At 44.7% G+C, this 13,074-nt stretch overlaps 1 protein-coding gene and 1 pseudogene across 15 annotated transcripts in view; one reads left to right on the top strand and one right to left on the bottom strand.

Annotated features, from left to right (window-relative positions):
* The window catches only part of ZMYND8 (zinc finger MYND-type containing 8), a 127,810-nt gene that overhangs the window by 84,054 nt on the left and 30,682 nt on the right, over nucleotides 1-13,074 (top strand). For 13 of the 15 annotated variants that reach the window (XM_023743104.1, XM_012558510.2, XM_004370269.3 and 10 more), the window contains one exon: nucleotides 512-652. The exons of the other annotated variants lie outside the window; for them this stretch is intronic. In XM_023743104.1, the coding sequence (XP_023598872.1) occupies nucleotides 512-652 (141 nt within the window). The remainder of the gene's footprint in view (nucleotides 1-511; nucleotides 653-13,074) is intronic. 15 annotated transcript variants of the gene reach the window in all.
* On the bottom strand, nucleotides 9,095-10,488 carry LOC101343152 (prostaglandin E synthase 3 pseudogene; annotated as a pseudogene).

Consider the following 13,074-nt stretch of genomic DNA (forward strand, 5'->3'; position numbering starts at 1 on the left):
CCTAGAGAACAAGAAATGGTGGGCCTTTGAAATGGGAAGCTGGGGCTTTCCCAAGGGGTCCGGTTGGTCACAAGCAGGTGCAAGCGGCTGGATGTGACCCGGCCTCTGTCTTCCCACAAACGGATGAGATACCATTTGTAAGTCTGGCTCCCAGTTTGGGCATCTGGACTGTGGTGGGGCTGGTTGAATTGCTGTTTGAGATTTATACCGTGAAAGGGCCAAACCAATTTCAGAGGCAGCTTAGCTGATTTGTCTTAGAGCTTTGTGTGTACTAGAATAACTGGGGAGGTCTTCTTTCCTTGTGGCTTTAACGATTTAACATTGGCTTAAAGCCCTTTGCTGAAAATAAATGGTTGACCCTCCCCTCCCCACCCTATCCCGTGGTGCTGTGTTGGCCTTGTGGAAATCAAATACAATTTCCCAACTTCTCCACTCTCCCCTTACCCCACACCTAGAAGTTTTGTTTGTTTATTTGTAAATCTGTCTTTTTAACAATTACATATTTTTTCAGCTTCACCAGCCTCCACCAAGACGGGCCAAGCAGGGAGTTTATCCGGCAGCCCAAAACCTTTCTCTCCCCAAGCGTCAACGCCAATCACGACGAAAGCAGACAAAACGTCCACCACTGGAAGCATCCTGAATCTTAACCTTGGTCAGTCGGAATTTTTGGAAGTGTCTTTCTATGGTAACTGCGAGTATCTTGGCAAGCTGTGGTGTCCTCTTTTTTGGCATCGTTCTTGGACTTTGAACTCTTTCCTCCGTTCAAAATTTTAAAGTATACAGTGGATAAAGGTGAAGAGAGATCAATATTAGGAACAAGGGATTTTGGGGGCACTCCTTGACATGCGAGTTGTTTCATCTTGAAGTACCTTAGGCCAGTGTTTGCAACCTTAATTGCCCTTGACCATAGTAACGCAGTTCTCATATATGTCAGTTTGTATACTACATACAGGTAACGGAAACAAGTTTCATGAATCAGCATTTTCCTTTCTGTGTGCAGCATATACTGATTCACTTTTCTTAATTCTCTTCTTTTTAAAATTCTGGCCTTCAACCGCTAAATTTTTTTTAACCTATTATTAGGTTTTAGTATTTTTTTAACCTATTAGGTTTTAGTTGGTAGTTTGAAAAAATACTGCCTTAGGCCAAAATCTCTAGCAAAAATTGGCACTGGAAATGTTAAGTAATCAAGTGTGTAGTTATTTGGAAACACATTCCATGACACCCACTTTTTATTGAGCATCTGTTATGTGCTGTGTACTGTATTAGGCATGGCGGGGGGCGGTGTGTAGAGTGGCAAGCAGTTCATCTAAGAACGCTGCTCTTCTCGAGCTTGGGTCCTAGAGAGGGAGAGGCAGTGAATCTGGTTAATTGACTAGGCAGTTCACACAGTGGTAGATGCTGTGAAGGTAAAAGGTGTTGATGTGATATATGGAGAGTGACGGACAGGATGGGGGTGGACACCCTGATTCACATGAGTGGAGGGGTCAGGGAAGTCCTCTTTGGAGATGTGATATAGGAACAGAGATTTGCATGATATCAAGAAACCAGCCATGCCAGTATCTGGAGGAAGATCATCCTAGAAGGAAGGACCAAAGAGGTTGAAAGGCCCTAGGGTAGGAATTAGCTTGGTGTGTTACAAAGGTAGAAGGAGGCCCAGGTGCGTGAGGGCAGAGTGGGCTAGGAGATGAGGCCAGGTGAGCAGGGGACCTGCAGGCTGTGCTGCGGAGGAGTTTGAGTAGAGGGGGATGTGAACTGACTTAATAGAATGCCCTTGTCGGCTGGCTGTTGAGAATAGTCTATATCGGTGGTTATCAAAAGGGGATGATTATGATTTTGCCCTCCTGGACATTTGTCAGTGTTGGCAGACATTTGTGTTCGTCATAACTGGGATTGGGGCGAATACAACTGGTATCTAGTGGGTAGAGGCCAGGGGTGCTGCTGACCATCCTCCAGTGCACAGGACTGTCCCCCATTACAAAGAATTATCCGTCCCCAAACATCATGGTTGGGAAACCCTGTTCCGTATGGAGCAAGCAAGGTAGAAGCAGGAAGAGCAGTTGGGACACTATTGGAATAATTCAGGTGAGAGCTGAGGATGGCCCAGACTGTGGTGGTAGCTGGGTGGTGGTGAGAGGTGGTTAGCTTCTATTTGGAAGGTGGAGCGGACAGGATTTGCTGAGGATTGGATGTGGGCTGTGAGAGAAAGCAAGGAGCCAGGGATAACCAGGGCTTCGAACTGGTTCATTACGGTTCGAACTCCTGTTGAAAGTTTGCATTTCCACTCCAGATATACTGAGTCAGAATCTACATTTTAACAAAGTACTCCAGGTGATTCTTATGTATAATAAATTTTGAGAATGACTGCTCTACTAGTGGTTCTCAGAATTGGTCCCTAAGCAGCAGCATTAGCATTGCTGGGAACTTGTTAGAAATGGAACAGTATTCACGAACTGATTCGAAGTCTTGGGGATGACGTCAGGGTTTTGTGGCTTTAGTTCCTGGTGGGTGGTTGTGCCAGTAATTGTGCTGGCAGGTTTGTGTGTGGTGGGAGTCAAGAAGTCAGTTTCAGATTCTACAAGTTTGAGATGCTTGGTAGACCGTAGGTGGAGAGGCTGAGTGAACAAAGTATCATCTGGCCCAAGTAGTCAGTAGTGCCGAGGTTGAGAGATGCTGGCCTAGAGTATCGTGAAAGATTGAGGACTCTGGAATCCTTAGGTGTGTAGAAATTGGGAAGAGGAAAAGAAGCCAGCAAAGGAGACTGAAAAGACAGTAGATGAGGAGAAAGAAACCTCCGGAGAGTATGTTACCCTGGGAGCCTGGAATATAAAGGGTTCCAGGAAGGGAGAGGTGGCCACCTGTGTGGACCAATGCCCATGCCTTTGAGGGTCAGTGCCCTCAGAGTTCATCTGGTGTGCAGTGCTGTTTCTAGATGGAGAAATCATGATTTGGAGGGGAGGATCAAGGTGCCCAGGATCACAGAGCCAGAGGCGGCAGGCCTCGATTTCCCACGGAGGGTGGTGGGTCAAGGGCTCACCGATTAGTGCTGCTAGATTGGGCAGTCAACGTGATTTGGACTCCAGTTCAGATGAACTGGCGGGAATTCCCCCCTTGAATGAATGGAGACCCGTTGGCCGGCTTGGGGAACATTTATTGTTCTCAACAGTGTGGTTTGCTTTCTCACACCCTACTGCCACCTCTCCACCCTGAAAGGAACTGCTGTATGGAAGCGTTCTCACAGTGACTTTCTTCTCTGCCAGTCATGCTTGGCGAGAAACGAGCTCCTTTCCCCAGCCAGGTGGTCGTTGGGAATCCTCATGGCACTGTGGATCATTCCATTTGGCTTGGCACATTGCTGGGGTGAAGAGTTCTTCCTGCCGTGTGTTTCAGTGGGTTGGCATGATGGATTCGAATCTCCTCTGGTTGCTCTTCCATTTCCCTGCACACACTCCTTGTTTTAGTCGGTGGGAATGAAAGCATTGGGAGCGTGGGCATATGGTGGGCCAGAATTTCAGTTACCTAATGGGGGATTAGTTAGTGATTGATAGAAGTATCTTGGGTAGGTAGAAAAGCCTGAAATGTGGAGGGAAATGCTAAGTAATTCTTGAACAATCGCCCAAGAACTGAGCAGATGGATTATAGGGCTTGGTCAGGTCTGTTGTCCATGCATCTCCTTGCAGAAAGAAACAGTGCCAGGGATAATGATGAAAGGATTATCACTGACAAAACACTATTTCACTGGGGAAAAAAAAAAAAAAAAACCTCTGGAAAAGGCAAACTCAGACGCAGGAAACAGATCAGTGACTACTAGGGGTTGGAATGAGGGAGGTTTGCTACAGAGCATGGGGGGAATTCTTAGGGGATGTAATTGTTCTGTATTCTGTTTGTGGAGGCAGTTACACGAATCTGTGCATGTGTTGCAACTCAGAACTGTACACCCAAAAAAGTGAATTTTACTGTCTGTAAATTAAAACAGTTAAAAAAATAAAACAACCTTCAAGGTAGGTAATAGCCCCGTTTTAAAGAATTGGGGACTGAGGCACAGAGAAGCACAGTTATCTTCCCAAGATGACACATGGTTTGTGGTAGTTTGGTCTTTAGACTCTGGCGTGACTGACGTTTGGCTCTTAACCAGGAGACATGACCCAAAATGCTTTCAGCAAGGCCTCCTGATGACTTCTGAAAGCCTTGGGCCTCCTGATGGATAAGTTGGCCCAGCTGCAGGGGCCAGAGGGGTAAGATGAATGCCAATTCGGAATGAGTGATAGTAGGGAGGACAGAATGGGCCTTCTAAAGGAGGTGGCTCACTCCAGTTAAGCCTTGTTGTCAGACTCTTTGAATTCTCAAGGAAGACAGAAATCCAGATTTTTATGCAAACTCTCCTAGTCTTTAAAAGTTGGTAATTAGATTCATTTAAAGAAACAAAAAAAATAACCCTACTTGGGCCAAAACAAAACCAAAAATATAAAAACAAGCCCATTGGTTGTCAGTTGGTCACTTATTGACTGTTATTTAATGACATGTGGTCAACGTGAGTTGGGAGTCAACACAAGTTAGAATCGACGGCTGTTAGCAACAACAGCAGTTAACATGACACAGGGAAGGTTTGTGAGGAGACCTGGTTTTTGCCCTGCCCACTGACTGACCAGGCTCCCCATTTGCCCTGTGAACATTTTTGCTCCTCCAAAACAAGGCGCTGAGCCCTGGTGCTTGTTATGGGGGCTCCCTCTGTGACTCCGTCATTCTAAGTAAGTCATAAATAAGAATGAGTTTGTGAGACGAGGAGAGAAGAGGACCGAACCCTTTTCTTCAAGACTCCTGTTTGCTTTCTCTGGTAATCCTGTCTCCTCTTATCTCTCAGATAGTGTTTACCTTGGGCTGAACAAACTCAGCGGTTCAGTACAGTAGTCCTGTTAGTGACAGAAACGTACCTTGATGCTCTGTTGAAGATGCCGACAGAGCAGTGGAAAGTTGTCAAATCCGGAGCTTTTCTGCTAGTTTATTTCTCCACAAGAGGTCTCCTTTCTCGCATAAAGCGATGACTTGGAAGTCTGCATTCTTTGAGAGTGCAGATGTGGAGCTGGGGGCCCAGATTTCCCAGATGTTATCTCTATATCCTTTATAGAGAGAGCAAGTGAATGAGATGGGGAAGAGCTCTGCTTGGTTTTGATTGATAAGATAGTATCTAGCTGGGCGTCTTTTCTACATGATATTGTTTCCTTGAAGGAGCCACCATTTTGTGGTTCCTGGGAGTTGATCCATTACAATTTTGCCTACAGCTTCAGCACAAAGGAGATCTCTTTCTTTCTCTTTTAACTGAAAACCACGTGCTTGTATTTTTCTTTAAAAAGATTTATTTTGGTTTTTATAGGTAATGATCTAGAGCTCTGGTGGAGCAGTGGTTAAGAGTGTGACTGTTAACTAAGAGATCAGCATTTTGAATCCACCAGCCGCTCCTCGGAAACCCTATGGGGCAGTTCTGCTCTGTCGTGTAGGGTCGCTATGAGTCGGAATCGACTTGATGACAACGGTTTTGGTATGGATAATTAATGTATGTTGTAAATTTCAAAGTACAGAGGATATTTAATGTAACGTCTGATCCTCTGTCCCTATACCTCCTCCCCAGAGGTGAACACTGTTCTTTTTACTCTTCTCGGAGAGATCTTTGAGGTAGATACCAGTGGTTCTCAACCTGGGAGATTTTGCTCTTTGGGAGACATTTAGCAATATCTAGAGACTTCTTATTGTCATGACTGGTATGTGGGTGCTACTGGCATCTAGTAGCTGGAGGCCCGGGATGCTGCTGAATATCCTCCAATGCATAGGACAGCCCTCCCCCTTCCATCCCCCGCTCCCAGCAGAGAATTACCCGGCCTCAAATGTACAATAGTGCTGATGTAGGGAAACTCCTGAGGTATACTTATATATTCATCTGTGTTCCACTTCCTTCTTTTCTCCCCACACTAATGCTACTGTGCTTTATCCTTATTTTATCATTTTTCATTTAACAGGCTGACTTTCCATATCACATAGAGATCTACCCCTGTTCTGTTTTAGCAGCTGCGGTTTATTCCATTTAAAGGTGAACTGTAACTTCCCACTTATCCCGGCCCCTTATTTATTGACTCTAGGTTGTTTCCCATTATTTGCCATTGAAAACATAGCTGCAGTGAAGCGGCTTTGTGCACATTTTGCTAGGATAAATTCCTCGAAGTGGAATTGCTGGGTTAGAAGCCACGTGCGGTTGACATTCTGAGAGATAGTGCCTAATTGCCCTCTGAAGAGGTGGTTCTGATTTATGCTCCCTCCAGAAATGTAAGATCGTGCCTTTTTTCTCTAGCGTGGGTATTTTTTATCCCCAGTTTCCATTTATAGCCTAAGCTGTCTTCCTGTCAGCTGAAAAGTTCAAAATGTTGGCAGCAAGGGTGGGTTCTGAAGATGTTCCCGATATAGAAGGGCAGGAGTAAAAGAAGTCGTCCTGATAAGCTACTATGGGAACGTGAAGCCCTTCTTTTCTCCCCAGAGAGGAGAGGAAAGTCAAAATGCAGCTGAAAGTTTGAGGAAGATAATTATATTTGGTCAGAACTTCTGAAAGTCTGCTCCCAGGGACCTGAAAACATAACATGATCTTAGTGACCAGAGAAATCTTATTTTGTGAAGTGAGATGCTTTACCTTCTTTTCTTTTCTTCTCTCTTGAATATGAATATTAACAGAGTTCAGTCTTTTTAGGCTGCAGTTAAATGGCTGCATTTACTTGAGACATCCATACAGAGACAGACACGTTATTTAGATTATTTTGACAAGACGTATGTCTTTTTATGAACACTAAGGTTTAGAAGGGTGATGCTGTCAACACAGATACCCAACAGTTTAGGGGAATGGTGAGGAGTTATTCTTAACAATAAGTCCTTGGGTTGTGAACATCCTTAACAATTTGTATGTGCTCTTTAATGTTATGTAAATTTGTCCTCACTTCGACAGGCTTGAACCAACCCCCACCCCCCACCACAAATTCTTCATCAAAATCACTTTCATTTGCTGCACGTGCGGCTTTTAAATAATTCAGAAGGCTTCGAGCCTTTTCTTGCACTAAGGTCAGGCTAAATAAGAAACTACAAATTCTTAAAAACACACTTAGGAAGGATCTCATTTGTAACCAGGGGCTACCTGTACTCACGTAGAAGATTGGTTTTAATATACAGGAGTTCTCAACCTTCGGTGCCAATTAGAATCACTTGGGGAGATTTTAAAAGGCCTGATGGCCAAGCCTCTCCCGAGGCCAGTTAGAATCTCTGGGGACGGAGCCCAGGCATAAGTATTTCTTAAAGCTCTACAGATGATTTCAAAGAGCCTTGTTAGCACAGTGGTTAAGTGCTTGACTGCTAACAGAAAGGTTGGTGGTTCGAACCCACCAGCCGCTCAGCAGGAGAAAGAGATGGCAGTCTGCTTCTGTGAAGATTACAGTCTTGGAAACCTTGTGGGGCAGTTCTCCCCTGTCCTATAGGGTCACTATGAGTTGGAATCAATTTGACGGCAATGGATTTGGTTTGGTACAGATAATCTCAGTATGCAGCCAAGGTTAGGAATCACTGCACCAGTTATACGGGTTGTCAACTATATCTTGTGGGCCAAATCTGGAACCTCACCTGTTTTTGTAAATAAAGTTTAATTGGAACACAGCCACACCTATTTGTTTACATACCCTTTGAGTGCTTTTGCAGCAGAGCACTTGTGACATGCAAAGCCTGAAATATTTACTTTCAGACCCTTTACAGAAAGTTTGTTGACACCTGGTCTAGTGGATTGAGTTTTTCACTAGCTGCTCTGTAGAATGTATTAATCATCTGTTAGTGAGGACATTGATGAACGTATCAGTCGGCGGCTTCCCCTCATGGAAAGTGTTTTTATGAGATTCTTGTTTTCCAATTTCACGCTTGAAAAGGCTGCCTTTTTCTTCTAGAATCTAGGATGCTTCCTCATTTCAGAAAGCGGAAATTACAAGGCCTCATATCCTTTCCCTTCTGACGTTATGCTTGCAGCTCAGCTGCGTAAGTCTTTGTAAGTCCTGCTTCTTTGTGCTGCTCCCCAGTGTAGTCTCTCCGTTTTCTTTTTATGCTTCTCTAGCCCTTATTCTTCTTTTTCTCCTTGCTGTTTTATCACTGTTTCATTCTTTAAGTAAGTAAGATACTTCAGATTGCTTGCGTTCAGATGCAGGTATAGATAGTTTTGTAGTTCTTTCTCCAGTAATTTTTTTTTTTAAAGTCCCGACGGTTTATTAGAAAGAATGTAGATATTAAAAAAAATCCCCACTGTCATGAACACATACTGAGGTTTTCAGCCCTGGTATAAGGTGAATCAAGTAATAAGAAGAGTAAATCCAATAGTGTATTAACATTTTTTACTCATTTGCCATACTGATGGTGTACATACAGATTTGGTCTAAATGTACAGACTCCTCAAGCAGCAATGTACAGTCATTGTCCTCCGTGCTAAGAGATGTAGAAGCTTAGAGTCAATACCAAATGTACAGGCTTCAAAAACCATCTAAATTAGGGCATTCACTAGTTTTAGCTAAGATACATTTGGAACACTGAGAAGTGATTACAATAATGTGAAGTAAATTTCTTGAAAAATTTAGCTGAACAATCAGAGGGACAGCAGGTTACCAGTGTAAGGTGTCAGCTGATTTGTTTCAGCTACTTTGAGCCCAAGTTCTAAAATCTAAAATTTAGTGGCCTTTCTCTAAGCTGAGAGCTTCCTATCACGTCAGTATCTATGTTATGAAGTAAAGGAGACTTAGATGAAATGTTTTATTTATTACAACTGCTGTATTAATTGCCTAAGACCTCAACAGCTTCATGGATGTCTGGGAAATGTTCAGGCTTTAGCTGACTTAAAATTGTCCCCATACAGTGGTGCTTACTAACCTTTAGTGAAGGCTTTTAACAAACAAACAGGTTGAAACATGGGATAAAGAAGGCAAATACAGCATCCGCCTTTTTAGAGCTGTCAACTCAGGAATTCTTTCCAATTATGAAATCTTGCAGAGAAGTTATTTTTCTTTCTCAAAATCCCGGCTGCTGACAGTATTCCTTACTCCAGATCTGGCGTTTTTTCATCATCACTGTTTGTGAGTCATCATCCGCTCCATCTATTTCTGGTAAGTCGACATCCTCATCACCACCCATGTTGTTCACCATCTCAGAGATACGGTCAGAATTAGACATATCTTCATCTCAATCATCTTTCTACTCTTCCCAGTTATTTAAGTTCACGCTAAGCCAGTTAAGCTTTGCTCTTTCTTTTGTTAACCTTGGCCATGACTGGCCAGATTCTCCTTTTCGTAAACAACGTAGATTGATCTGTCCGCTTTTTTATGCCTGGAATCATTTGGATCAATACAGTAAAAAAGGTCAATTTCACGTAAATGTTTATAATTATCACTTTCTCCAGGACAACTGAATATAAGTTTGGATTTCTCAAAATTTACATTAATATCTTCACTGTCTTCAACACAAAATTCTGTAAAGACATAGTGCCTTTGGTCGTAGCACTTTGCAGAAGCAGGCTGCATGATGAATGGGGCAGGGGATGGGTGGGCAGGCATCTCCTTTAGCAGCTGCTGGGGAATTGACTCCTCTCAGGTGGCGACTCCGGGGTTTTCTCCCTGGTCGTGGCCTGTCTCCAGTAAATTTGAACGTACATTCTTCTCACCCGAAGAGGTGGCTGTGCATTCCCACTGCCGTCTTTGTGATGCAGTCCTGTCTCTAACCTCTTCAGAGAGGTGTTTTTTTGGTGCTTTTCCTGAATTGCAAGGATGAGTACATCTGCTTGCTTTGAGCACTCAGTTCTGGAATCTTCCTGGGGGACTGATTGCTGAATGTTTTGTGGAAAGTGTCCTTCATAACCTTACCTTGGTGGGGATGTTGTTAGAATGATAAAATCAAGTTGGAACAGTTTTGCTTCTGGTCAGTTGTGACTGGGTTGGGTGGGGCTTTAGGGGGCTGCTTCTGATCACTTTAAAGAACTGATCTATGGGTGCATAATATAAGAGAATGCACCCATACAGGATGAAGGGGAGGTGTGTTGGGAGTATGTTGGAAGACAAAGCAAAACCGAGAGTCGAGGGGAAGAGTGAAGGCTTTGAGTGGTTTGTACCAGTCCAGCTCTCGGACTATGCCCTGTGGCCTCTTCAACAGTCTAATGAAAGGAAGTGGGTGTTTGGGGTGCGGTCACAAGGAGATGACAGGAAGGCTGAGGAACTAGTTCCTAGCTGATGGGAACAGGCGTAGGGGTGACTTCTCCTCTTTGTCCATTGGTCTGGATGCCACATGCTTTCCAACCTCTTTTCTGGGATTGGGTTAGGGCACGTGCCTCACGTTCTCTGCTTTGGGTCACGCCAGAGGGTGGCAGGCAAGGTGTAAGACGGTACTTCCTACCTGGAAAGTCTTATCTTTCTCTGTGCCTTTGCAATCACCTTAATTTTAGGGGCTCCTGATGTCAGTGGGAAGGCTGAAAACCTGTGTGTTCTGTGGGATGGGGCTCATCCATGTCTCCTCAGGACAACAGGGCAGAGTCCCCAGTATGCTTGTCAAGTGTCCTGTGTCTGCCCTTTGGCCAGGAAAGGGCTGGTGTCTGGACACCTGGACCCACCAACACTGCCCGCACTGGAGAAGATGTAGTTTCTCAAAAGGAGGCCAAGTAACCACTCAGGCATCTTGGGAAATTAACAGCATTATTCCCTATTTGGAGCCCTGGTGGTGCAGTGGTTAGGAGCTTGGCTGCTAACCAAAAGGTCAGCAGTTCTTCTCTGTCCTATAGGGTGGCTGTGGGTCAGAGCCGACTCGATGGCAACTGGTTTGGTTTTTCTTTAAGAGGAGGCAAGAGGAGCCCTGGTGGCGTAGTGGTTCAAGCACTCGGCTGCTAACCAAGAGGTTGGTGGTTTGAATCCACGAGCCTCTCCGCAGGAGAAAGGTGACAGTCTGCTTCTGTAAAAGAATTTACAGCCTTGGAAACCCTGTAGGGCAGTTCTGCTCTGTCCTATACGGTTGCAATGAGTTGGAATCAACTTGACAGCCCTGGGTTTTGATTTGGTGGTTTAGAGGAGGCAGGAGGAGCCCTGGTGGCACAGTGGTTAAGCACTTGTCTGCTAACCAGAAGGTTGGGCGTTGGACTCCATCAGCCACTCCGCGTGAGAAAGAGGTGGCAGTCTGCTCTTGTACAGATTTACAGCCTTGGAAACCCCATGGGGGCAGTTCTCCTCTGTTCTGTAGGGTTGCTGTAAGTTGAAATCAGCTAATTGGCAGTGGGTTTTATAGGCAGCAGCAGAGGAGTTTGGAAAGGAATTGAAGAAATGCAAACTCATCGCCTCTTTTGGAATCTGGTGCATTGGTAATACAAAGAGCCCTCTGCAGAATGGTAGGGGTGGGACCTTGAGGCTAATTCGTCATTCAGAAGTCTTTGCTTGGATATTATGGTGAGGGGCTTGGACTCTTGATCCTGGGTGAGTTGACCTGTTGGATACAGGTTAAATATCAAGCGCTAATCTACTCACTTTCCTCAAACGGATGCTATCAGCCGAAGGGAAGTATAGCAGTCTGCCCGGAAGGTTTGCCTCTGTGATATTCTCCCCTCCCCTTCTAGTCTGAGCCCCAAGACTAGGTTAACTAAGAACGAAAAACGAGCTTGCAGGGTGAGTGGTGAGCTGACATCCCCCTTATCAGGGAGGGGCTAAATGAATAGTTTCTTTTAGAAGGATCAGCACAAAGCTGGTTCCTATGAAGCGGAGGTTAAAGATGTCCCAAATGTCTAACTTAACTGCTGTCCCACTCCATCATCTTTAACATCAGCTACTCCCCCTCTCCTCAGTACTCTCCCTCCCGTCTTTGGGTTCAGTTATTTGCTGCAGTGTCTCACAGAACTCACGAACTATACTTACAGTTAATTATTAGGGAAGTAACAGGGTACAACTTGGGATTGGGATCAACTTGGAAGTAACAGGAACAACAACTTAGGATGCAGTTCCTCCATCAGGACAGCATCTTTTTGCCCTCTGCCCCTGGGCCCTGCTGGGGGCCTTCTCAGGCAAGTATTAATAGCTCTTGGTTGCGTGGATCCTCTCTTTCACTCTCTCTGTCTCCCTTTAAGCCTAGTTGGGTGGCAAAACTGGCCAATCCCTTCATGAGGGTTCTATACACCTTTTTGCGTGGTCCCACCACCACAAGGGTGCCACGCACCTTATTTACATTATTAGCAAGCCGTCCAATCCCCTTGGTGGGCCACAAGCACCTCATTTGCATAGCCCTACCCAGTCATTTGGTAGGTGTTACAAAACTATGGCGAGAAAGGCCATATAAAAGCTTCCCATCACACCACAGGGGCTCACTGTCTCTCGGGTGCAAGCCCTCTCTGTCTGGGCCTGGAGTTAAAGGCACACCTTGGCCAGGCTCAATGTGACTATATCTGCTGATACTGAGATTGGACATTGTATTAGTTATCTACTGTGTTCACAAATAATGCACCCACATAGATAACGCTTATGTACGTACACATACAACACGCATAGCACGTCTAGGAAAATACTGCACGAGGGAGTTGCACGGTTGGCCTGTCCTCCAAAAAAACATGTATAATGCGCACGTTATTTGCATGAAAATATGATAGTGTTGCTCTAACAGAAATACCACAAGCGGATGGCTTTAACAAACAAATCTATTTTTTCCACAGTTGAGGAGGCTAGAAGTCCAAATTCAGGGTGACGGTTCTAGGGGAAGGTTTGCTTTTTCTGTCGACTCTGGTGGAGGGTCCTTGTCTCTTCTGAGCTTCTGTTCCTCGACGACCTTCATGTGGGTTACCGTAGTGTGTTTTGCTCACTTGTTTAATCTCTTTTATATCTCAAAAGAGATTAACTCAAGATACACACCCTATACTAATCCTGCCTCATTAACATAACAAAGACAACACATTCCCAAATGGAATTATAACTACAGGCATAGAGGCAAGGATTTACAACACATTATTTTGGGGGACACAGTTCAGTTCATAACAGACATGTTACTGGAACCTTTGGCTTT

The sequence above is a fragment of the Trichechus manatus genome, unplaced genomic scaffold, assembly GCF_000243295.1.
Source record: "Trichechus manatus latirostris isolate Lorelei unplaced genomic scaffold, TriManLat1.0 scaffold00008, whole genome shotgun sequence".
Lineage (NCBI taxonomy): Eukaryota > Metazoa > Chordata > Mammalia > Sirenia > Trichechidae > Trichechus > Trichechus manatus.